This window comes from Furipterus horrens, unplaced genomic scaffold (genome assembly GCF_987537825.1).
Source record: "Furipterus horrens unplaced genomic scaffold, mFurHor1.1.pri manual_scaffold_17, whole genome shotgun sequence".
NCBI lineage: Eukaryota > Metazoa > Chordata > Mammalia > Chiroptera > Furipteridae > Furipterus > Furipterus horrens.
In genome coordinates this window covers 82973276-82998993 of record NW_028327187.1, presented here as the reverse complement: position 1 = coordinate 82998993, position 25718 = coordinate 82973276, and the positions used below count along the sequence as shown (strand labels likewise).

Genomic DNA, 25718 nt, shown 5'->3' with positions numbered 1-25718 from the left:
TTGTTCCCCCCCACTTAGTCTATGCCCATTGGTTGTGCATATAGTTCTTCTCAGCATCTTCCTGTCTACTCCACTCCCTCCTACTATGCTTCTTAATTCCTGTACCATCTTCCTCCCTTTTCCCCCTTCCCCCTCCCAGCTGACCTCCCTGCAAAATGCTCCCTATACCTATAATTCTATTCCCACTGTCGTTGCCTACTTAGTTTGCCTTTGTTTTGATTCCCTAGCTTCTGCTGTTGGTTGTTGTGATACAGTTTTCATTTTAATGTTCACAGTTTCGATCCTCCTTCTCCTAAACAAGTCCCTTTAACATTTCATATTATAGTGGTTTGGATCTGATGAACTCCTTCAGTTTTACTTTGTCCTGGAAGCCCTTTCTCTGCCCTTCTATTCTGAATGACAGCCTCGCTGGATAGAGTAATCGTGGTTGTAGGTTTTTGCTTTTCATTACTTTGAATATTTCTTGCCAGTCCCTTCTTGCCTGCAGAGTTTCTTTCGAGAAATCAGCTGATAGTCTTACTGGGACCCCTTTGTACGTAATTCTCTTCTTCTCTCTTGCAGCTTTTAAGATTCTCTCTTTATCCTTAATTCTTGACATTCTGATTATAATGTGTCTTGGTGTGGTTCTCCCTGGGTCCAGTTGTTTTGGAACTCTCTGTGCTTCCTGGACCTGTAAGTCTATTTTCTTCCCCAAGTTAGGAAAGTTCTGCTTCATTATTTTTTCACATAATTTTTCCATTTCTAGTTCTTCTTCACCTTCTGGTAACCCTATGATATGGCTGTTGTCCTGCTTATAGCTGTCCCATAGGTTTCTGAGCCTCTCCGCATTTTTCCTTACTTTTCATTTCCTCTTTCTGAACTGGTTGACTGTTTGTTCCTTCCCTATGTTCCAACTTGTTGATTTGATCCCTTGTTTCCTTTCCCTCACCACTTGTTTCGTATGTGTTTTGTTAGTTTCAGCATTACTAGCCTTCATTCCTTCCCCGTCTTGTTTAAGGTCTGCTGTCAGGTCTATAAGCATTCTTATAACCAAAGCTCTGAACTCTACCTCAGAAAGATTTCCTATCTGCTGATCCATTAGACCAGATATTTGCTGGCTGGTCAGCTGCATCACCAGGATCTCTATCATGGTCTCTGCCATCCTGACAGTTTTGTGTTTACCTTTGCTTCCTGGACAGGGCTGTCACACCTCCTACACTATAGGGGGCAGAGCTCCATGCACTCGTCACTACTGGGCGACCCTTCTCACCACACTGTTGCATTTTGTGTGGGGGCAGGGGTCAAAGATTGATTCTTGCCATTTTTCTCTCCACTGAGAGACCAGGAGCTTCTTCCTCCATCCCCACCCCCTCCGGCCTTCACAGTCCGAGACAATGGGTGTCTGCCTTTCCTGGTGTTGTAATTACGAGCTGACGGGTCTGGTCTGCAGCTGGGGGTGCTCTGCAGGTGTTTCTCGCCTCCCCTTAAATGTGGGTGTCTGTGCTTATGGCCATCCCGCCGCCGTTGCCGCAGATGCTGCCAGCACATCTTGACCTCTCCACCTCCGCTTTGCCCCTCCTACCCGTCCGGACGAGCACCACCTGTTTATAACTTCATACGTTGGACTTCCATGTAGCTTTGTTTTCTGGAACTTCTGGTTATTTCTGGTTTTGTGGTAGGTGTATACCTTCTTAGTTGTGGAGGTAGAAGGAGCGTGTCAGTGTAGTCCGTCATCTTGGCCGGAAGTCTCTCTCGTGCAGTCTTGATACTAGGAGTTCTGAAGCCTTTTTGAATAGTCCCAAATCTTGTGCCAAATCGTTCAACTCATGCTGATCAAATCCGTTACAAGTTAAATCATCTTCAATTTCAAAAGCTTCATCGTTGCTGTCACTTAGTTCTAGACCATACACCTGTTTTTTCGAAAGAGGGTAGTTCAATATAAACTGGCACTGGGATTTCAGCTGAATGAGGCACTGGGCGTATGGCTTATGGTAGACTAGGATACTGTATTTTACATTTATTTTTCTTATTATATCCTGACGTTTTCACTATACAAAAGTAACAGTCGCTTGAATGATCTCTGGGCTCTCGCCAAACCATAGGTATACCGAATGGCAATTTATCACATGTTCCCTTTGTCCACATCCATAAACTCTCAACACACTGCTTGCACACCTTGTGAGGGGCCCAAGACTTATCTTGATCACCAAGCTTTACTTTAAAATATGCAAAATAGGCTTGCCTGACAAATGCGCTGATGTTTGCCCTTGACTGGGAATGGTGCAACTGCCAAGATATATAACAAAACGAATCAGGGTTGTTTAGATACTTATGATGAGAAATAGTGGAGGCAGACATGATCTGAAGGAAAGGAAATAAGTACATATGTAAATAAAATAATAAATTCTTCTAACTCCTTGTATACAGACAAGAACTCGGACTACACTTGGAATATGATTCACTATACAGAGCAGCACACAACCTCTCACCACACTGTCACATGTGTAACTGAACAGCCTAGACAAGTATGAACCTGTCGCTGGTCTCCAAGGTCGTCCCCCACCCCTCCCCACTCGAGGAAGGTTTGTTCTCAGCCAATAGGAGAGCACTAGTGCTTTCCTCGATCAGGGCTTGATTTAGCCTAGAGTGGTTGCATTAAGATAAGCTGTACAGATTTAGCCTAGAGTGGTCGCATTAAGATAAGCTGTACAAGAAGAAGAAAAAAGAAAAACTGTACAGAAAAAAACAATGTGATAGAAGAAAACTAACTGCAGTTTTGAAATCAGCATGTCTATTTAAGTCTAAAACAGCTGAAAAATTGAACTCAACAGGAATTATGTAAAAGAAATGTTCCCCTGTGTTATATATCTTATTATACCTTCTCCCTTTTAGTCTTAATCAAGATGAGACTTTATTTGCCTTTTGGGAATTCTCTGTTGTTACTGTTGGACCACCTGGGAGAAGACACAAGATGGGTTGGGAAGTGATTTGCATGCCCTGCTACCATATCTCCACATACATCAGTCCTGGAACAGAAGAACCCCCTTTGGACTTTATTAGCATTCATACAAGCATTTAAAACACGATACCAGAGACACATTCAACAGCTGTGAAAGGTGAAAGCTGCAATGACGGTACATTGAATTGGCCCAACCCCTCCCTACTCCCTCAAAAGTGGCTTAGGTGTCTGTCTTCATTGATCCTTGCTGAAACCCTATCAGTTGGATTTGAGTGCTCCCTCACTTCCATGACATTAGGTAGGATGGGCACTCATTAGGGACCTGTATCCAACAGAGCCTTAAAAGTCTGACGTTGTCCCTTCCCTGAAGTTCTCCAGCATACTCAGAGGGTGTGTGTATGGCCTTTGGTCCCTCTTGGGAACAGGGAACCCTCTGTCCCACCCCTAATCATTTATTCAAAGAAGCTGATTTCAGGGTAGAGGAGGAGGGAGGGATGAAGCATGGAGTGAGAGAGTGGCACTATGCCAGCAAGAAAATCTTTACATTGGTTTTTGGTTTTGAACAATACAGCCAGCTGCTCAGGGTTCAACCAAATGAACATCTCATGTTTTTAGTATGCCCAGAACTCTGTATCAGGCAGCAAGATTCTCATGAATGACACCATCTATTTCAACTTTAGGGATGCCTCGATTCTGCAGTCCCAGCCACATTGCTTTCCAGTCATGTCCATTGGCTAACTCAGGCTTTACAGCACAGTAGCAACTTTTTCTTTTTGGGATGTTCACTTAAATTTGGAGGGATTGAGCAAAAATGAAAGAAGAGAAAAAGACTCATGGACATGGAAAAAGAAAAAGAAAAAGAAATCACACAGAATATATTTTCTGACCATTATGGAATTAAATTAGAAATGAGCAATAAAAAGTCATCAAAAGAAAATGGCCTCCTTGACTGGTGGAGCTCAGTGGGTTAGGCATCATTCCACAAACCAAAAGGTCATTGGTTTGATTCCTGGTCAGGGCACATGTCTGGGTTGCTGGCCAGGTACCCGGTTGAGGGCATGCAAGAGGCAACCAAACAATGTTTCTCTCGCACATCAATGTTTCTCTCCCTCTCTTTCTCTCTCCCATCCCCTCTCTAAAAATAACTAAATTAAATATTTTTTAAATAAGAGAGAGAGAATGACCATGTTTTTTAAAGTAAATGAAAACAACAGTAGAGGGAGCTACGTTAAGTTTCTTTTTAAGTATATACATGCTTCTTCCTAAAAGTTATAGAACAGAAATTTTTAATTAAAATGAGCAACAAAATAGGATCAAGGTCAACTTCTGTACAAAATTATTCTTTTTAGAAATGAAAGACTGGGGGAGATCCAAGATGGCGGAGGAGTAAGTGGAAGCTACACTAACCTCCTCCCAGGACCAGTCTGGATTTACAACTTAATTTTGGAGAAATCATCTGGAATAACCAATGGAACACTAGCTGGAAAGAAGTCTTATAACCACGGAGAGACAGAGAAGGCCGCTACATCACAACGTGACCGGTGGGGAGTGCGGAGACGCGGAAGGGCTGGCTGGGCTCACACGGGTGGCTGCTGAAGGGACTGAGAAACAGCTCAGCAGCCGGGGATTCCCCCTGAGAAGGGCAGGGTCTAGACCCCCAGCTGGGCTTCCCAGCCTGCAGCGACAGAGTGGAAAGTAAAGTGGTGTCAGCTGTGAAAAGCGAGGGGCCACAGGCTTTCTTGCTAGCTGGAGAGAAACAGCAGGAGAGAAAGAGCTCTTAAGTGGATCACATACGAAAATATTTTGGCCACCACTTACCCTGGGCTCAAGCAGAGGGAAGGCAGAGAGGACTGGAGACACTTGGGGAGAATTTGGCACGGTGGCTTTGAGGGGAGAACTGGAGGAGCGGCTGACTGGGTCCCAGTGCTGACTCATCCCCAGTACTGCGGGTAGACCATTCCCCTCCAAGTGGCGTCAGCCTGAGGGGAAGCAAAAGCCCTGCCTACAGGAATTAAGCTGCCACACCCACAGTCCTTAAGCCTGACAGCTAATCACAGATTGAATAGATTAACAATCAAAGAAGACAGACAACAGCAGTAGATCCCTGGAAGTCTCCAACAGGCTGCCTAGGGCCAGACTGGTACATGATCTGACGCCACCAGAGGCAGATCCAGGAAGTGCAGATCATTCCAAGAAGCACCAACAAAAAATAGGAGTCAAAAAAATGGGGAGACAGAGAAACAACCTCCCATCAAAAGGAAAGGTAGAATCCCCAGAAAGAGTGCTAAATGAAATAGAGGGGAGCGAACTATCAGATATGGAATTCAAAACATGGATTATGGAGAAGCTGAATGAGCTCAGCGGAAACTTCAAAGAACTCCAGAAAAACTACAAGGAACTCACAGAAAATTACGTGAGCATGAAAAAGGACATAGAAGCTATCAATAAGAACCAGGAGGAAATGAAAAATACGATCTCTGAATTGAAGAACACAATAGAAGGAATTAAAAGCAGGCTAGAGGAAGCAGAAGATCGGATCAGCGAGTTGGAGGACAACCTACACAAAAACTCCCAGACAATGCAACAAAATGAAAAAAGACTGAACAAGACTGAAGAGGTTCTAAGACAGCTGCAGGACAACATGAAACATAATAATATCCGTATCATAGGAATTCCAGAAGGAGAAGAAGAAGAGCAAGGGATAGAAAACCTCTTTGAAAAACTAATGACAGAAAACTTTCCTAACATGACGAGAAAAAGAGTCACGCAAGTCCAGGAAGCACAGAGGGTCCCAATGAAGATGAACCCCAACAGGCCCACCTCAAGACACATCATAATTAAAATGGCAACATTCAAAGACAAAGAGAGGATCCTAAAAGCAGCAAGAGAAAAACAACTAATAACATACAAGGGTACTCCAATAAGGCTATCATCAGATTTCTCAGCAGAAACACTACAAGCCAGAAGGGAATGGCAAAAAGTATTCCAAGCAATGAAAAACAAAGGCCTACAACCTAGAATACTATACCCAGCAAAGCTCTCATTCAAAATGGAGGGTGAAATAAGGAGCTTCCAAGACAAAAGAAGGCTAAAAGAATACATCTCCACCAAACCAGCAATGCAAGAGATGCTAAAAGGTCTGCTCTAAGAAGATAAAGAAACAGAGAGAGACAGAGAAGAACACGAGTACAAAGGGGAAAAATGACAATGAATAAGTACTTATCGGTAATAACCTTAAATGTAAATGGATTAAACGCTCCAATTAAAAGACATAGGGTAGCTGAATGGATTAGAAAGAATGACCCACATATATGCTGTCTACAAGAGACCCACCTTAGAACAAAAGATCTACACAGACTGAAAGTAAAGGGATGGAAAAATGTATTCCAAGCAAATGGACATGAAAAAAAAGCTGGGGTAGCAATACTTATATCAGACAAAACAGATTTCACAGCAAAGTCCATAAAAAGAGACAAAGAAGGGCATTTCATAATACTTAAGGGAAAAATCCATCAAGAAGATATAACCCTTATAAATATATATGCACCAAACTTAGGAGCACCCAAATATGTAAGGAAACTTTTGAAAGACTCCAAGAAAGATATAGACAACAACACACTCATAGTAGGGGACTTTAACACCCCATTGTCAACAATGGACAGATCTTCGAAGCAAAGAAACACCAAAGATATGGAGGCACTGAACAACACTCTAGATCAAATGGACTTAGTCGATATATATAGAAGTTTTCACCCCAAAGAAGCAAAATATACATACTTCTCAAGAATTATGCTTAGCAAAATAAGCCAGGCAACGAAAGAAAAATACGTTATGCTGTCACCTATTACAGGAAACTAATGAACAACACAAACAAATGAGCAAAATTGAACCAGAGGGCATAAGCCTATGACCGCATTACCTGAGTGATTGTCTGTACGCATAAGCCTCACTTAATCCTCTCTGCAGCGCTGCCTCCGGAGACTCAACAGTTTGGCTGAACTAAATGGCTGAGTTGGTGAAGAATGGGGTGGTCTGTGGGCTTCACTTTAAAACTGAATTCTCTTTTCTATCCTAATGGCTTGGACAGAAAGGGCCCAGAGGTCTGAGAGGGGGAAACATAAACTATTTCCCTCAGCCCAAACTAAATAAAATGGGCAAAAGGGTTTTGGACAGGAGAGATGTGCCTAGCACACCTTCCTCCAAAGAAGCCCTTTTTTTTTTTTTTTTTTTTTCTCCTAATGTGGAACATTGAAAAATTAATCCCTGCCTTTTGCCACCTAGTAGTTATGGATTGAATGATGCTTTTTAACCCTTTTTGCCAAATCTGTTGCCCCCAGAACACAACAAGGATGCCAGCCTGCTAAACCAAGCACGCCGTTGTCCGGAGATAGCCAACTGACCTGGAGTCTGCACAATCCTTCCCCATGTGGGAAGGCCACCCTCCCCTCCACACTCCCACTGTTATTAGGGATTTCTGGACCCAAGGGTAGGTAGGACGACGACCATGTCCAGCTTGAAGCAGCTAGAGGAGCTTGAGACCTTCGCCCATTGTCCTTTACAAGATTACAAAGGGTCTTAATATCTGAGAGGGAGGGATAGTTATTTTTTACGAACCATGGGTATGGACTTGGGGGCGGATGCTGGGGGAGGGAGATACTGGGTGGAGGGGAGTAAAGGGGAAAAAAAAATTGGAACTACTGTAACAACATAATCAATAAAATATACTTTAAAAAAAAAAAAAAAAGAAAAGCAATAAAGAAACATTGGACTTAGCAAAAAGCCAAGTGCATCTTTGCCAAAAATTGCAAAAAATAAATATTGGATTAGAAAAAAAAAAAAAAAAAAAAAAAAAAGAAAAATTTGGAGAACTGTGTGAGGTCCCAAGGTGCCTACTTGGAAGGGGATTGAGGCCTCATTGTCTTATGTACAATGTTTCTTGTGTCTTGTATCTTCTTCAATAAACGTCTCTGTTCTCATTAAAAAAAAAAAAAAAAAAAAAAAAGAAATGAAAGACTAAATGTACACAATGAATAGAAAAAAATTTATGATTTGATGTTTGTGCTTTACACATTATGTATATATAACTAGGTATTTAATAAACATGCTGTATGGTATATTGTGGTGAAAAGAAATCATTAAAATCTATTTCCTGTCTATCTTCTCCCCACCCCCCAGTGCTGACCATGGCACCTTGAACAGGATTGTGTTGTTACAGGTCTCAGTGTCATTTGAGGATGTGACTGTGGACTTCAGCTGGGAGGAGTGGCAGCACTTGGACACTGCTCAAAGGCGCCTGTACCATGAGGTGACACTGGAGAACTACAGTCACCTGCTCTCAGTGGGTAAGCACAGTCACCCTATACATCTGTGAGAAGTCTGTTATAAGTAAAATTGTGTCCCCAAAATAAAATATGTTGAAGTCCTGTCTCCCAGTACCTCAGAATGTGACCTTATTTGGAAATAGGGTCTTTACAGAAGTAATCAAGCTAAAATGAGGTTATTAGGGCAGGTCCTAATCCAGTGTCACTGGTGTCTTTGTGAAAAAGGAAAATCTAAACACAGAGACAGACATACACAGAGGGAAGACAATGTGAAGACACACAAGGAAAAGATAGCCTTGTCACTGGAGCAATGTATCTATAAGCCAAGAAGTGTCTGAGACCACCAGAAGCCAGGAGAATAGCATGAAAATAGTTCTTTCCCTAACAGCTTCAAAAAGAGTATGGCCCTGTTGACACTTTGATTTTGGACTCCTGGTCTCCAGAACTGTGAGACAATAAATTTCTGTTGTTTTAAACCACCCAGTTTGTGGCACTTTGTTAGAGCCCTCCTAAAAAACAAAGACAGATTTTTGTTCTGGGAAGAGCGGTACTGCTATAACAGATATCTAAAAACAAAACAAAACATGGAAGTGACTTTGGAATTGGGCAATGGGCAGAAAGTGGAAAGGTTTTGAGGTGCTTGATAGAAAAAGCCTAGATTACCCTGAAGAGACTGTTGATAGAAATATGAATGTTAAAGGTGGTTTTGGTGAGATCTAGGATGGAAATGAGGAACATGTTATTGGGAACTGAAGAAAAGGCAATCCTTATTTTAAAGTAGCAGATAATATGGCTAAATTGTGTTCTCTTGGGTGGAGAGTAGAACTTGTAAGTGATGAACTTGGATATTTTGCTGAGGATATTTCTAAGCAAAGTATAAAGTCATGGCCTGGTTTCTCCTTGCAACTTCGAGCAAAATGCTAGAAGAGAGAGAAACTGAAGAAGGAATTCTTAGTAAAAAGGAACTAGAACATGAAGATTTGGAAAGTTCTCAGCCTATTCATGTAGCAGAAAATGAAAAGGTGTACTCTGGAAAGAACACAAAGAGTGTGGCTTGACAAACAGTTGCTAAAGAGATTGGTGTATGACTTGTGGATCCAGTCTGAAGAGGACAGACAGGAAAAATGAAGGAAGGCTGTTGGATTTCTGAGATCCTAGAGACAGGAAACAGGCTGGTAAATCTGTTTGGCTGTGAATATGTGTTTAACGTCAAGAAAAGGGATGAATGCCCCCAAGAATGGTTCAGAAGCCCACAGGGCTACCACTGCCACCACAGGCACAGAGGGCACACAGGCCAGAAAGATGCGAGGAGATAGGCTGTCACCTATTTGGTTCCAGAGGGCGAGTCACCCACTTGGTTCCAGGACTAAGGGGCAGCACTACCACCTAGGGCTGACGGTGTAAGCTCACCACATCTGATTTGAAGTCACACCTCTCAACAGTTACATGCTTTCTTCAAAGTTCTTTTCAACTTTCCCTTATGGTAGTTGTTGACTATTGATTTCATGCTGATATTTAGCCTTACATGGAGTTTATCACTCACTTTAGGCTATATTCTCGAGCAACACAGCTCTGAGAAGACTCAGGCTCAGTGCTCCAGGGGCTGCTACTGGCCTCATACCATCCACAGGTTAGGCCTCGATCAAAGGACCTGGATTCCCTATGAGTGACACAGGGAAGTGGGTCTTCCATATGCCACATTTTCTGTGTCCTACCACAGAGCAAGGATTCAATTCAGTCAGTACTGAGTTCTTTCATGTTCACTCACTGTTACTGAGGGAATTCTTGGTAAGTTTCATTTCTTCCATTGGCTAATATGCTTAAATACAGTGAGCAAATACATTGAGACTCAGTAGCAAGCCAAAAGCAGTTTCTTAAAAGGAGACAAGTTATCCACAGAGGATGGCAGGGCTCTGCTCCAGTACCTCTGAGGTAGGACAGTAAAGATGTATAGTTGGACTTTCTTATATATACCTTGTTTATAGCACAGTCACCCTAGTAAAGGGCAAACTGCTTCTAGTGATCTTTACTAACAGGTATGACAAAAAAAAAAAAAAAAAGCATTTGCCAGATCAATAGCTGCATACCAGGTACTAAGGGATGTGTTAGTTTGCTCACAATGAAACCACATCTGGTACAAAACCTACAATTGGAATCACCACCTGGTTAAGCTTCTTACGATCCACTCTCATTCTCCAAGATCCATTTATCCTTTGCACAGGCCAAATAAACTAGTTGAATGGGGAAGTTGTGGGAATCATCACCCCAGCTTCCTTCAAGTCCTTGATGGTGGCACATTCTCTGCAATTCCACTCGGCCTGTCTTACCATAGTAGCCCTCACTCAACAGATCAGAGAACCAGTTTGAGGATTCTGCCAGTTGCTGAGTATGTCTATTCCAATTATGCATTCCTGAACTGAGGAAATAACCACAGGGTGGATTCGGGGACCCACTTGGCCCACTGTGAGACAGACCTGAGCTAAAACTCCAGTATAACTTCACTTTCATAAGCCCCTACTCTGTCTGGTGGACCACAGTGACCTTTTGGGTCTCCTGGAATCAGTGTCAGTTCAGAGCCAGTGTCTAGTAATTCCTGAAAAGTATCATAATTTCCTTTTCTTCAATGCACAGTCACCCTGGTAAAGGGCTGTAGGTTGCTTCAAGGAAGGCTTGGAGAAAGATTAGTAGTATAACTTTTTGGCAGTATAGTGGGGTCCTTCCTCAAGGGACTTGGTCTTCCCTTCATTCCAAGGTTTCTGGGTCTATAAACTGGCTTAAGTCTGAGTGAGGAGTTAGGGCTCTGTTTTTATGTTTCAAATTAGATTTCTGTTCACTTGACCTAGAACACTTCTTATACAGATCAAGTAAGGACTTAGTAAATTGCCCATCTGTCTTTTTTCTAGGGACATCATGATTAAGTAGCCAACAATAGGTCAGCAAATCAGACTATGCTGAACACTGGTTTGACCCTGCTGTCCATTACAGTAATCACATCGACCTTGCATTTGGCAATTAAGTGCCTCCACTTGGCCTCTGACACCCCTGGATCCAATTACCCGCATTGCATTTAGGTTTCCCAATTCAGTGGCCGTAGTTCCTACTATAATTTCTGACCTACAGAGAAGAGCATTTACAGTGCTCTTCAAGGATATGGGGGCTCCCCTCACAAATTTATTTCTTACAGTTGTAATAACATGTGTATTTTTTGGACACTCCCAGTGTGGATGAGTAGATCTTATATGATAAATCCACTTCAACTTTCCAACTTCCCTGAGCCTTTGGATATCTTTCTCTACAGTATACCAAAGCTGTTCTGGTATTTCAGCTGCATTTAGAAATAACAATTTTTTTGGTCTGTGTTTCAGTCAACCAAACAAACAAACTGTTCAAGCCCTGTCTAACCCTTCAAGTGGCAATATTAAATTCCAAATCTGCTTTGTGTGCCTATATCAATAAATTAAGCCTGATCCAAGTTTATGTTTCTTCCATTACTCCACATGCTTAATATCCATTTCCACACATATTTCCCAGATTTGTGTCTGTATAAATTGGACAAATTATGCAGTTCATTTGGTGTGTAGTACACCTCCTCATGGGTCACGCTTCTTGGGGGCTGATGGGACTTGAGTCTAGTTACAGGTCTAGAAGTAAAGAGGGGTTTAAAGGTGGATTATGAGGGAAATCAGCAGTGCTTTGCAAAGCAAGTATCTCAGGGGAAGCCATTGCAAGCTCCTCAGGCAAAGTGGGGGTAATCTGTTCAGTTGGGGTGGAAAGGCTTCTTCTGCTGACAAAGAAGACTCATCAGAATTTAGAGGTTCCGTGTCCTCATATGGTCACATTCAGTTTTCAGGATCCCATTCCTTCTCAATCAATGCCTTCACTTTAATAGCGGACACCTGCCAAGTTGGGAATTCAATTTGGGTTGTAATTTAGCCCCTCTCAGGATGCCACTCTGCGTTTGGTTTTCAGAAAACTCATCTCTGAAGCTACAGAAGCTAAAATTTTCTTTTGGGACAGACAAAAATTTTTAGGTCATTTATGCAGTGCTTGAGCTGGGAAATCAAATCCCTGACCTTGTCCTTTTCTTTTCCCACTTTGTCCAGAGACATTAGGAGCAAAGAGCAAATATTATTATACTTGTTTGACAGAAATTTCTAAGGTATTAAAGACATGGTCATCCAGAATCTTGCCTTTTATAAGCACTTATTTAGGAGTATTCAATGGTGATATTTTTGCATATCTCTATTGTTGCATCATGGCACAGACTGTTAGTGCCCTCTCTACTTCAGGAAATAGTCATTAGTGCCTTGAAATATAGTCAGAATAGGAAACCAATTTTAGAAACCCTGTAGCAAATTCAGAAAATGCATTCTTAAGATTCAAGATTCTGTTCCTCTAAAAGGACTCTTGGCACCAAAATCTGTATTAGGGTTCTCCAGAGAAATGAAACCAATAGTGTCTGTGTGTGTGTGTGTGTGTGTACATGCACACATATAAATATTAGACACTTTCATGTATTGGGGGGGGTTATTTTAAGGAATTGGCTCACCCAATTGTGGGGAATGTAAGTTGAAATTTATAGGGCAGGCCAGCAGGCTGGAAATTCAGGTAAGAGTTGATTGCAGTCTTGAGTTGGAAAACTTCAGAGCAGGCCAGCAGACTACAAACAGGTGAGGTTTTTATGTTGTGGCCTTGAAGCCGAATTCCTTATTCCTTTTGCCCTCAGCAAGCACCCCAGCTTGTTGTGGTTCTTTACCTGGTGGAGTCACAAAGCCTTCATTTGTAAAGGGGTCTGGGCCATTCATAGTCCTTTCTGGATTGGATTGTTGTAATTTTTCATTCACTTTAATCACAGGGCATAGTAGTATGGCCTAAGGGCTTGCCTGTATTCCAGACATATACTTGCTTACCTCCATTGTGCAGTAGCAGTCCAGTTTCTCCTAGGTAGACCGGTCCAGTCACCCCAGCCATCCTTCATTGTCTGTTGATTAAGAGGCATGAGGAGCCCAAAATGCCCTTAACTTTCAGTTTTGTGGAATCATTGTTGTATCTCCTGGTCGATGGAAGCATTCTTCCCTTTGGAACAAAGATCTCTAGGTCAGCAGAGCGTAAGGTCATGGACAGGAAGCAAACATTTTGCTAGTGAACCACTAGGGGTAATGGTGAATGCTGCCATTCCTGGCCCAGGGCCAAGGCAGTGGTACCACCACCTCAGTGGACTGAAAGGACAGAGCACTGAGCCAATGAGGATTATTCTCAAGCCTTTAAAGTTGAATGGAATTTTCCCTGCTAGGTTTCAAACTTGCTTGGGACCTGCAATCCCTTTGTTCATTTCAATTTCTCCCTTTAGAAAGGGAGTATCTATCCTATGCCTGACCCACCATTGTATTTTGGAAGCAGATAATTTGTCGGGCTTCCATGGAGAGTAATTTTGTCGCAAGATGACTCATATTCAAATCTCACCCATAACTGATTTGGGTGTTTAGATAATATTTGAGAGATTGAGTTGATGATCTTTAGATATAATTTTGGACTTAAGACTTTTGGGGATATCAGGATGGGGTTAGCATATTTTGAACATGGGAAGGATATTTAATTTCAAGGGTCAGAGCGCAAGCTCTAATGGGTTGTGTCCCCAAAAAGATGTATAGAAATCTTAACTCCCAATACCTCAGAACGTGACCTTATTTGGAAATAGGGTCTTTATTGAGGTAATCAGGTTAAAATAAGGTCATGGGGATGGGCTCTAATCTAATATGACTGGTGTCCTTATAAAAAAGAGAAATCTGGGCACCAAAATAGGCACACATAGAGAGAAGATGATAAGGAAACACACAAGGAGAAGACAACCATCTGATGGCTAGTGATGCATTTACAACCCAAGGAACACCAAAGATTGCCAGTAAACACCAGAAGTTAGAAGATGCAAGGAAAGATTCAGAATTCTAGCCTCTAGAAATATGAGACAATAAATTTGTGTGGTTTTACGTCATCCACTTATTGTTACTTTGTTATAGCAGCCCTAGGAAACTAAGACAGAACATCAATGAGGGTATTTCCATTCTCAGCTGCCAAGTGCTCTGGGACATCTTAAGTGTGTAATGATATTATCCTTGATTGGTCTGAGATTCTTCAGTCCCTTTCACCTCTGTGATTATTACTCTTTTCCCAGTGAAACGTGGTTACTTTTCTAAAGAACAAATGGAAGGCAACTATCTGGACCCAATTCTCTATTATGTCCTATTAACAGGGTATGAAGTTCCCAAACCAGAGGTCATCTTCAAGTTGGAGCAAGGAGAGGAGCCATGGATGTTGGAGGGACAAGCCCCACATCAAAGCTGTTCAGGTGAGTGTGGCCCAGGCAAAGGGGAGACGTGGAAATACTTTTTTTTCCTAAGAGAGGCTGGTACCTTTAAAATGCTATTATTCCTGCTTTTCTTGACAGTTTAGACTTTAAAAACTGCTTGAGAATAAATAACATTGGCCTCCCAGGTACCAAATTGCTCTCTCCCTTTATTTTCTTTACTGTTATCAACTGTCTTCTTTGCTTAGATTTCCTCTAGAATTACTGCAATTCCTATTCTCTGGATCATATTCCAGCCCTCTTCACTATGGATGTTGCTTTCTTGGATATTCTCTTCTTCCATCGCATTTTTATGCTTTGTTACTTAACTCCAACCCCAGGGTCTTAGAGTTTTATATATTGTACATTCAGGTTTTAATGGATTTGCCTTCTTTGAAAATCAGTTGGTTGCCTTGTTCCTGTTTTTCTTAGTATCCTTTCACTTTTGGCTTCTAAGATGCCAATAAACTGTCACCTGTAACCAGCCTCACCTCCTCTCTTTGTACATATCACCTTCAGATTCCTCACTTCTTTCCATCTCCCCTATCCCCATGCCATTTTCCCGTCTTCTGACTTTGTAATCAGTGTCAAGTAGCATTTTTTTTTCTTTTAAAATAAACTTTATTGCCCTGGCTGGCATGGCTCAGTGGACTGAGCTCTGGCCTGTGAACTGAAAGGTCACCAGTTCTATTCCTGGTCAGGGCACATGCCTGGATTGCAGGCTGAGTTTCCAGTTGGGGGCCTGTGAGAAGCAACTGATCGATTGATGTATCTTTCACACATGGATGTTTCTCTCCCTCTCTTTCTCCCTCCCTCTCTCTAAAAATAAATAAAAATAAATAAAATCTTTTAAAAAAAATAAAGCTACTTTTGACCTATTGAGTTCCAGTACAAAAAACATAATCACTTTAAAAAGTAAATAAATAAAATCAACTTTTTAAAGGTATAATTTACACACAGTAAAGTGTATCCATTTCAAGTATACAGTTTGACAAGGTACACACTGGTATAACTACCACCCCAACCATGATATATAACATTTCATCACACAGAAATGCTTCCTCATGCCCCTTGTAGTCAATGCCTACCACCACTTTGGCCCCAGGCAACTATTGACATTTTTTTGTCACTATAGATTATATTGGTCTTTATTAATGTTTTATATCTGTGGAATCATACTGTCTGTACTCCTTTCATTCAACATAATTTTGTGATTTATCCATGTTATTGAGTATATCACTAATTTGTTCCTTTTAGATGCTGGATGCTAGTCCATGGTAGGAATATATGGTAATTTGTTGATATACCTGTTGATGACAGGTGGTTATTATGAGCTGCAGTGAACATTTTAGTATGTATTTGTGTGAACATCTGTTTATATTTCTCTTGGGTAAATACCTAGGAATGGATTTACCACATCATATAATAAGTATGTGCTTACCTTTATAAGAAATCACCAAACTGTCTTCCAAAGTGGCTGTGCCATTTTACATTTCCAACAGCAATACATGAGAATTCCTGTTTCCCACATCCTCACCAACACTTCCTATCATCAGTCTCTTTACTTTTAGCTATTATAGTATTAATAAACATGTAAATAGTATCTTATTATGATTTTAAGTTGCATTCCTCTGGTGAGTAATGATGTTAAGTATCTTTTCATGTGCTTATTGACCATTTGTAGAGTTTTTTTCTTGTGAAGTGTCAAACATCTTTCTCATTTTATTGAGTTGTCTTCTTGTTATTGAAGAGTTGTTTATATTTACTGGATACAGTTCCTTTACCAGATCTATGTATTGACAATATTTTGTTTCAATCTGTGGCTTGCAGTTTAATTTTCTCACTGGTGCCTATCAGAGACCAAACATTTTAATTTTGGTGGAGTTTATCATCTCTTAATATTTTTAATTGATTTGAGAGAGAGGGAACCTTCAGTTTATCATTCCACTTATTTATGCAGTCTTTGGTTGCTTCTTTTTTTTTTAATTAATTTATTTGTTTGTTTATTTATTTTTAGAGAGGGGGAAAGGAGAAGGAGGGAGAGAAATATTACTGTGTGGTTGCCTCTCACTCGCACCCCCAACTGGGGACCTGATGTACAACCTAGTCATGTGCCCTGACTGGGAATCGAACCAGCGACACTTGGCTCGCAGGCTGACGCTCAATCCACTGAGCCACAGCATTTCGTTGCTTTTTGTATGTGCCTTGACCAGGGACTGAACTCACAACCTTGGGGTATCAGGATGATGCTTTAACCAACTGAGCTACCTGGCCAGAACCTAATTCATCATCTTTTAAAAACTTGTTAGTATTTTTTGTGATCTATTTAACAAATCTTTGCCTACCATAAGATCACAAAGATTTTCTCATATTTCCTTCTATAAATTTTACCATTTTAGCTTTTCAATTTAGGTCTATGAACCATTTTGTGTGTTTGATGTAAAGATTGATGCTCATTTTTTCAATTTGATATCCAGTTGTTCCAGAACCATTTGTTGAAGAGACTTTTCTTTTCTCCCATTGAATTTCCAAGGCATGTTCATCAAACCTATTGATTTTACATATGTGAACCTATTTCTGGACTCTGTATTCCATTCCACTGGTTGATACATCTTTCTGTTTTAAAATATTGGTTTTATTATTATTTAGGTATAGTGAAGTCAACAGATCCAGAGATTATTGCCATTGAACTCATAATTCCCAAGAGGAGGGACCATGCCTCACCAGGCAAGGCTACAAGAGAAAGCACTAGGGTCAGCCAGGAGGCAGAAGTTATGAGAAGAAAGCATGGGCAAGAGCCTTTATTGTGATTTCCTTGGGAAAGAATGGGTGAGGCAGAGTAAGCAGACTGGAAAAGTTTAGGATTGGCTAGTTTGAGAAATTCATTAGGCTCTGTGGTGCAGATACTGTCCCTAGTTGCCTGGTACCTGGCCCTGAGGTGATTAGGGCAGGGAGGTGGTGACTCAAACTGAGAAAGCTTGATAAAAGAGTTACTTGGTGGATGTGGGCTCTGGATTGGTTGGTTTGCGTAAGAAAGGTATGCTCACAGAGAACCCATTTGCTGTCTCTAGGAATTAACTAGCCCTGGGAGGGACAATCTCTCCAGGATCAGCTAGGCAACAGGTGCAGAGCATTAAGAGTACAGAAAATAAGAGAATATAGTTAATACACAGTCCTTTTGGCAAACCCATACATGCTTTTATTATGAGTCTTGAAATCAGGTAGGATAAATTCTCCAACTTTGCTTGTTTTTATTACTTTGGTTTTTCTAGATAATTTGCATTTCCATATGATTTTAGAATTAGTTTATAATTTTTTTAAAAATCCCTGCTGAGATTTTGTTTGGAGTTGAGTTGACTCTGTAGATCAGTTTTAGGAGAATTGATAGCACAACAAGTTGAGCCTTCTAATCCATGAGCGTTGATATTTTTGTATTTATTTAGATCTTTGATTTCATTCAGTGATATTTCATAGTTTTAAGTGTAGAAGTTTTATGCATCCTTCATTAAATTTATTTCTAAATACTTAATGTTTTTGACACTATTGTAAATGGCATTGTTTTTTTTAAATTTTATTTTCAGATTGTTCATTGCTAGTATAGTTCACTAGTGATTGATTTTTGTACATTGACTGTGTATCCTGAGGCATAACTAAATCCACCTATTAGTTTTCTTGTAGGTTCCTTGAAATTTTTCATGTAAGTAATGATTATCACTTTAGGGACACTTACTTCTTCCTGTCCAATCTCTTGCTTTTTACTTCCTTTCCTTTCTTTATTTCACTTTTGATGTTGAATTGAAGTGTGAGTGTGGGTATGCTTCCCTTGTTCCCAACATTAGGGGAAAAAATTATATCATTAAATATGATGTTAGCTCTAGGTTTTTTGAAGATTCCCTTTATGAGGTTATGTAAGCTCTTCTCTAATCTTAGCTGGTTAAAGAGGTTTTTTTAAAAATCATAGTTAAGTGTTGAATTTTGTCAGATGCTTTTTTTTTTTGCAATGTCTTTGTCAGGTTTTGGTATTAGGGTAATGCTTGACCACATAATATGAATTGTGAATGAGTTCCTTTCTCTATTTTCTGAAATAGTTTGTGTAAGATTGTTATTTATTCTTATGCCATTTTACAGAATTCATCAGTCAGTCTGTCTGGGACTGGGGTTTTCTCAATGGGAAAGTTTTAAAAACAAATTCAATTTCTTTAATATACATAAGTTGTATTTTTCAAGGAATTTGTCTATTTCCTTTATGTTGTCTAATTATGTTGTTGTCTGAGAATACACTGTATGATTTCAGCAAATGATCTAGGGGAGTGTTTCATGTGTCTCTGAAAAGAATGTATATTCAGCTCTCGATAGGTGTTGTGTTTAATAGAAAACAATTACACGTGATGAGGAGTTGGAGCATACCAATCCATTTATTGTTTGTATAGGTCAATATGGCTATCACCACAATATTTTTCCTAGAGGCATGAATACATTTTTTCAGTTTTATTTTAGATATAATTGACACACAGCAGTGTATAAGTTTAAGGTGTACTGCATAATGACTTAAATACATTATGAAGTGACAACCACAATAAGTTTAGTTAACACCCATCTCATATAGATATAAAAAATATAAATGTTCTCCTTGTGATGAGAACTTTTAGGATATACTCCCCTAGCAAATTAATTTTTTTTCATGTGAATTTGATGTTTTGCTAATACACAGGAGGCAACAAGATTAGTGAGGCTTTATAATCTAAAGCTAATGAGAACTTAGATTCTGAGTCACCCCATCCAAGATTAGGCTCTCCATTGATATTTTCCCTGAAAACCCTTGTCTTTTTAATCTTCAGTCCATCCTACTTGATATTCAAGCATCCTGCCAAAATTGAGCTAAATTGCTTATGTTGAATTCCGATCTCCAACACTTAATAACCACATTTTAGGACAAATTATATAGATAACCATTCTGAGCTTTGCTTTCCTTGTCTACAATAGGTGAATAATAATAGAAAATACCTCATAGAACTTTGGAAAGGATTAAATGAGTTCATATGTATATATGTCTTAGAATAATGCCTGGAACATTGTAAGTGTCATAAAGAGCTTGGCACATAATAAGCGCTATATATGTATTTCCTGTTATTGTTGCCATCATCAGATTTGCTGGTTTCCCTGTGCTCTATTTGGAGTAGCTTATATGTACCTTTTAATTTTCTGCTATCTATTCTTTGTGTCAATTTTACTTTTTTCCCCCTCTTTTTAGATGGGAAGCTTGGGATTAATACCTCACAAAAAAGAATTTCTGGGAAAGCTTCATTTCATAGTGAAATGGAGGATGAAGATATAAGAAATGATTCATTGTATTCACTTTTAGAGCTGTGGCAAGATGCTGAACACATAAAAAGATATCAGGAAAAACAGAACAAACCTGCGAGTCATGCTACTTTCGTCAATAAGAAAGCATTGAATACAGAGTGGCATTATGAATATAAAGACAGTGGAAAATTTGTTCATCCAAGGCCAAATCATATTATTTCTTCACGGAAAAGACCCCATAAATGTGACTCATTTGAGAAGAGTTTTAAGCATAATTTAGACTTACATATTCATACTAAAAACAAAACAACGAAGAACTTTGATAAAATTATTGGACACAGTCAAGTTTTTACCCAGAGTTCTTCTTATACTAACCATGAAAATATGCATATAGGACTGAAATTTTGTGAAAGTAATCAGTGTGGAAAAGTCCTCAACCTCAGTAACGATCTGAAATTTCCTGTTGGGGAAAAAGCAAATATGTGTACTGAATTTGGGAAGATATTCACCCAGAAGTCTCACCTCTTTGCGTCTCAGAGAATTCATACTATGAAAAAACCTCATGAACTTACCAAATGTGTAAATGTTTTTACACAGAAGCCACTACTCAGTATATATCTGAGAGTTCATAGAGATGAAAAACTATATGTATGTACTGAATGTGGGAAGGCATTCATCCAGAATTCAGAATTAATTATGCATGAGAAAACTCACACTAGAGAAAAACCCTATAAGTGCAGTGAATGTGGAAAATCATTTTTCCAGGCATCATCTCTCCTTAGGCATCAAACGACTCATACTGGAGAAAAACTTTATGAATGCAGTGAATGTGGGAAAGGCTTCTCCCTGAACTCAGCCCTCAATGTACATCAGAAAATTCATACTGGAGAAAGACACCATAAATGCAGTGAGTGTGGAAAAGCCTTTACCCAAAAATCAACACTCAGGATGCATCAGAAAATTCACACAGGAGAGAGATCCTATATATGTACTGAATGTGGGCAGGCCTTCATTCAAAAGGCACATTTGATTGCACATCAAAGAATTCATACTGGAGAGAAGCCCTATGAATGCAGTGACTGTGAGAAATCTTTCCCTTCTAAGTCACAACTCCAGATGCACACGCGAATTCACACAGGAGAGAAACCCTATATATGCACTGAATGTGGGAAGGCCTTCACCAACAGGTCAAATCTCAATACTCACCAGAAGTCGCATACTGGAGAGAAGTCTTACATATGTGCTGAATGTGGGAAGGCCTTCACTGACAGGTCAAATTTCAATAAGCACCAGACGATTCATACTGGAGAGAAACCCTATGTTTGTGCTGACTGTGGGAGGGCCTTTATCCAGAAGTCAGAGTTAATTACACATCAGAGAATTCATACTACAGAGAAGCCTTATAAATGTCCTGACTGTGAGAAATCCTTTTCCAAGAAACCACATCTCAAAGTACATCAACGAATTCACACAGGAGAGAAACCATATATATGTTCAGAATGTGGGAAAGCCTTCACCGACAGGTCAAATTTCAATAAACACCAGACAATTCATACTGGAGATAAACCCTATAAATGCAGTGACTGTGGAAAGGGCTTCACTCAGAAATCAGTTCTGAGTATGCATCGCAATATTCATACATGAAAGTAACCCTGTTTCTTGAAAATGAGAAAGTCTTATCACAGAAGTCAGGTTCACGTATATATAATAAAATTCATCCAAGACAGAACCTAAATGAATATATTACTTATTAAAAACCATTTGTCAGGTTCTTTCACCTGAGATGAAAAAAAATTATTTAGAAGAGATACTCTAAGAATGCATTGAATGAAGGAGAATTTTCATATTTGTACAACTTCATGAAATATAATAGACTTCATACTAGGAAAAGTGCTGTCAACTTGATGCATTAGGAAAAAAGCCTTCCTATTATAAAGAAAGTATTATAAAGCAGATTGTTATGAAATTATTTATAATGGAGTGTGAAAAGTTATGTCAGTCATGTTTACTGTGTTATATTAATCAATTTAAGTGACAACAAAATGAAAGGTAGGACAACAAAACATATTTGATGTGTAGGCCTACTGTCAGTTCTGTAGGTTGTTTGTGGCAGAAAACATTGCACAACAGGAGGAATAATTGAAGTTCATTTTTTGAATTTAATATAATTGTGTCTATCAGATATGTTTTCTATTGAATTTCCTCTCACGTGAATTCAGTTTTAAAGTCGTTGTGGTTTTATATATACACACTTCTGCAGATATAATTTTACATGAACACATACATGTAATCCTATCATTCATACTGGTTTCCAAGACTTTGTATTTTTATCCTCTTTCATTCTGGTACAATGCAAAATAGCCACAGATCTCTCCCCTCCTTTTATGCATGCTCCTTCGCAATGTTGCTCTGTTGTTTCTCTGATTAAGAGGTAGAGCTCTCTCTCTCCACCTTGAATCTGAGCTTGGCCATTTATGTGACTTGCTTTGGCCACTGTACATTAGCAAAGAGATTCAAGAAGCAGCTGGAGAAGTGTGAAAAAGCCTCTCTTGATGCTTACTCTCTTGCTACTCTTTGGAATTCTAAGACCTTCATATGAAGAAACTGAGATTACTGAGGAATTAGAAACCAGTTGAAGCAGAGATGAGCCAACCCACCTGAGGCCCCTTCGGCCAACTGCCAGATAGGGAGTGTGGCATTTCTTGACCTCCAGCCCCAGCGAACCCAGCCCATACCAGAAGAAGCCATATCAGTTATCCCAGCCAACCTGGAGAATTGTGAGTTAAATAAAATAATTATTGTTTTAAACTTCTAAGTTTTGAGGTACTTCATTGCACAGCAAATGCTAATAATACTTAAAAGTGTATGCATGGGGGGATATTATACCAAAACATAAGACATGTGGCATTGGCTTTTGGCCTGGGAAGCAGGTGGAGACTGGAAAAACAATGAGGAAATCTGTTTTAAAAGGCTGGAAAAGATGACATCCCATTATTTAGTAAGGAAAAATATAGCAAAACAGTCCCCACACTCTGTGGGAAGATAGAGAATGTACCAAATGAATTTGGGGATCTGGCTAAGGAGATTTTCAACCGAATGTTGGAAGTATTAGTTTGCTTCTATTAACTGCATATGATAAGGTACAGAAAGACAGGTACGAACTAAGAGAATGACTGTTCCACTCACAAGCACAATTCAGAAGAAATACAAAAAAATTCAGGACTTGCTGGGTTAGAAAATAACTGTTTCACATCTCCTGTCTCTCCAGCCATCAAAATATTTTCAAGGTGAAAAAGGACCTCAGGGTACAGATCAAGTATCTGGCAGACCCAGTCAGCTAAGCTAAATGGGTTCTGTAAACTTCATGGCCTTGTTCTCATTACACTGACACACTTCTCAAAGTAGAGAGGAGCCTGCCTTAATAAGAATTGTCAGTGTTGTGGCGGGGTAGGGTTTCTTCAAGATGGCTGTGGAGTAGGTGGAAGCTACACTCACCTCCTTCTGGTGCCAAACCAGATTTACAGCTAAATTATAGAGCAATCAACCTGAATGACCAACTGAAGGACAACTGAACAGAAGTATTATATCTAAGGATTTATAGAAGAAGCTACATATAGGCTGGTAAGAAGGGTAGAGACACAGAGAGGGCTGGCCCCTGCACCCATATGCAGCAGCTGAGAAGACAGAGGGATATATCTTAACTGCAAATGTACCCCCTGAGGATCATGGGGTCTCAACCCCACACAGGACCCCCAATCTGGAGTACCAAGGGTCAGGAAGTGGAGCCTGCATAGCATCTGGCAGTTATAATCAGTGGAGACCCAGTCTGCTGAGAACGAGAGAGTCTACTAAAATACCAGGTGCTCCCCTAAAGAGCCAACTCTCAGGAGCTTGCTCTCAGGCACTCACCTGGGGCTCCAGTAGAAGGCAACACGGGGTATACGAGAGTCATAAGGAGAAAACCTGAGTGGTATGGCCCTGAAGAGAGATCTGGTGGGTCAGCTACTGAGGTCCAGGTCCTGAGTCAATATCCCACACTGCCCTCAGGTGTCATCTTCCCGGGGTCAGGCATTTCTATTCTTACAGCACCAGTCTGCGGAGTGCACTGACTGGTTCTCCAAATACTGGCTATTCCACCCTGCCAAGCTTTAGGTCAACAGAAACGACTGTTAGCTACACCCAACAGGGACCTCTGGTGTGCTCTTTCTCTGCAGAAATTATAAGCAGACATTCAGACAGACACGGAAGTGTAAGGCTTTGGAACAGGGGCTAGTCTTCTTCTCTACCTGCAGGCTCAGCCAGTACCGCCTCCCCCCCGCCAAGAGACTGTTTTGTTCTATCTTCCCAAGTCCTGGTGGGCCTGTCCTGCTGAGCTCCAATCTACAGGGGGAAGGAGGGAATGTCACTCAGAGTTGGAACTTTCAGAGCACATCCCTCTTAAAGACTAGTCTGGGGCTCAAGCAGGCACAGCTACACAGCTAAGGGGAGGTGTAGAGCTCGTCCCCTCACACAGCCTCAGCCAGTGCCACCCTCAATGGAGGACTGTCTTGATCTGTTTTCCCAAGTCCCGGTGGCCCCACCCTACTGAGCTCAGGTCCTGCAGGAAGACAGGAATGGCACTCAGAGCTGGGATTTTCAAAGTGCATCTCCCTCAGAGGCTCCAGTCTGGTACTCAGCTGGCACCACCAAAAGAAGACGGAAGATGGTCTTGATCTATTTTCCTAAATCCCAGTGGCTCCACCCTGCTGTGCTTGCTTCTGCAATAGGGACAGCTGGCTGCACCCAACATGAACTGGTGGTGCATTCCCTCTAGGGCAGTAGTCCCCAACCAGGAACTGGCTTCATGGAAGACAATTTTTCCACGGGCCAGAGTTGGGGTGCAGGACAGGAGGCAGAGCTCAGGCGGTAATGCAAGCAAAGCTTCGCTTGCTTGCCTGCTGATCACCTCCTGCTGTGCGGCTTGGTTCCTAACAGGCTACAGACCAGTACCAGTCCTCAGCCTAGGGGTTGGGGACCCCTGCTCTAGGGGAGCTAAAGTTGAAGACTCTCTCTCTAGCAGAGACTGAGTTTTATGGCTCTGGAGTAGAGGCCACATTCTCCCCATTGTGTACTTGATCACGCTGTCCTCAAGTAAGAGATCTACTAACCCTGTCCTTCTGACCCGGTTGCCCTGCCCTACCAAGCTTGCACCATGTGGAAGGGGAACTGGGGCATGGCCAGCTGGGGCCCACTCCTCAGTATTTCTTCAAACAGCTCCAGAGGAAGTCTAGGCAACTTCAGCGAGTGGTGGAATAGCCAACAGGTGGATGCTGACCTCAGAGAGCCTTGGACCTTTAATTGATCTACCCCCCAGCTCAGAGCTGTAGGAAACTGACCCTGTACACAGCTTGACCCCTCCCATGCATGCCCAGGCCCCTACCATGTACACCCAGGCCCAATAGGCACAGCCACAATCAGAGAATAGTGTGGTAGCTCCAGACAGGTAGCCCAAGGCAAGTTATACACATCTGACACTGACCTGCACCAGAACCCTGTTCAAGCAGGCCCAGAACCAACACAACCAGTGGTGGGCTTTGAACCTCACCAAAGCTACATCCAACTAGCCAACAGATGGCACAGCCAAAGGGGAACTCTGGCAGGCACTAGAACTTTCTAGGAACAGCTCTGCCTTGGGGGAAACCCCTGAATAGCAATTCATACACAGAGAGCTAGGTTTATCCTTATAGTCATTCAGTCTGAGGGTTAACTATAGCTACAAATGGGCCAACAACATTCACGACTCAACTACAACAGGAAGGGGCACACAAGCCAC

The 25718-nt window shown here is 40.9% G+C and overlaps 1 protein-coding gene across 1 annotated transcript in view; it reads left to right on the top strand.

The window, feature by feature from the left end:
• The window catches only part of ZNF81 (zinc finger protein 81), a 55060-nt gene extending 32378 nt beyond the window's left edge, over positions 1 to 22682 (top strand). The window contains exons 3-5 of the mRNA XM_090263876.1: positions 8154 to 8280; positions 14510 to 14605; positions 19854 to 22682. Coding sequence (XP_090120002.1) covers positions 8154 to 8280; positions 14510 to 14605; positions 19854 to 21550 — 1920 coding nt within the window. The 3' untranslated portion in view covers positions 21551 to 22682. The remainder of the gene's footprint in view (positions 1 to 8153; positions 8281 to 14509; positions 14606 to 19853) is intronic.
• Positions 22683 to 25718: the final 3036 nt, after the last annotated feature.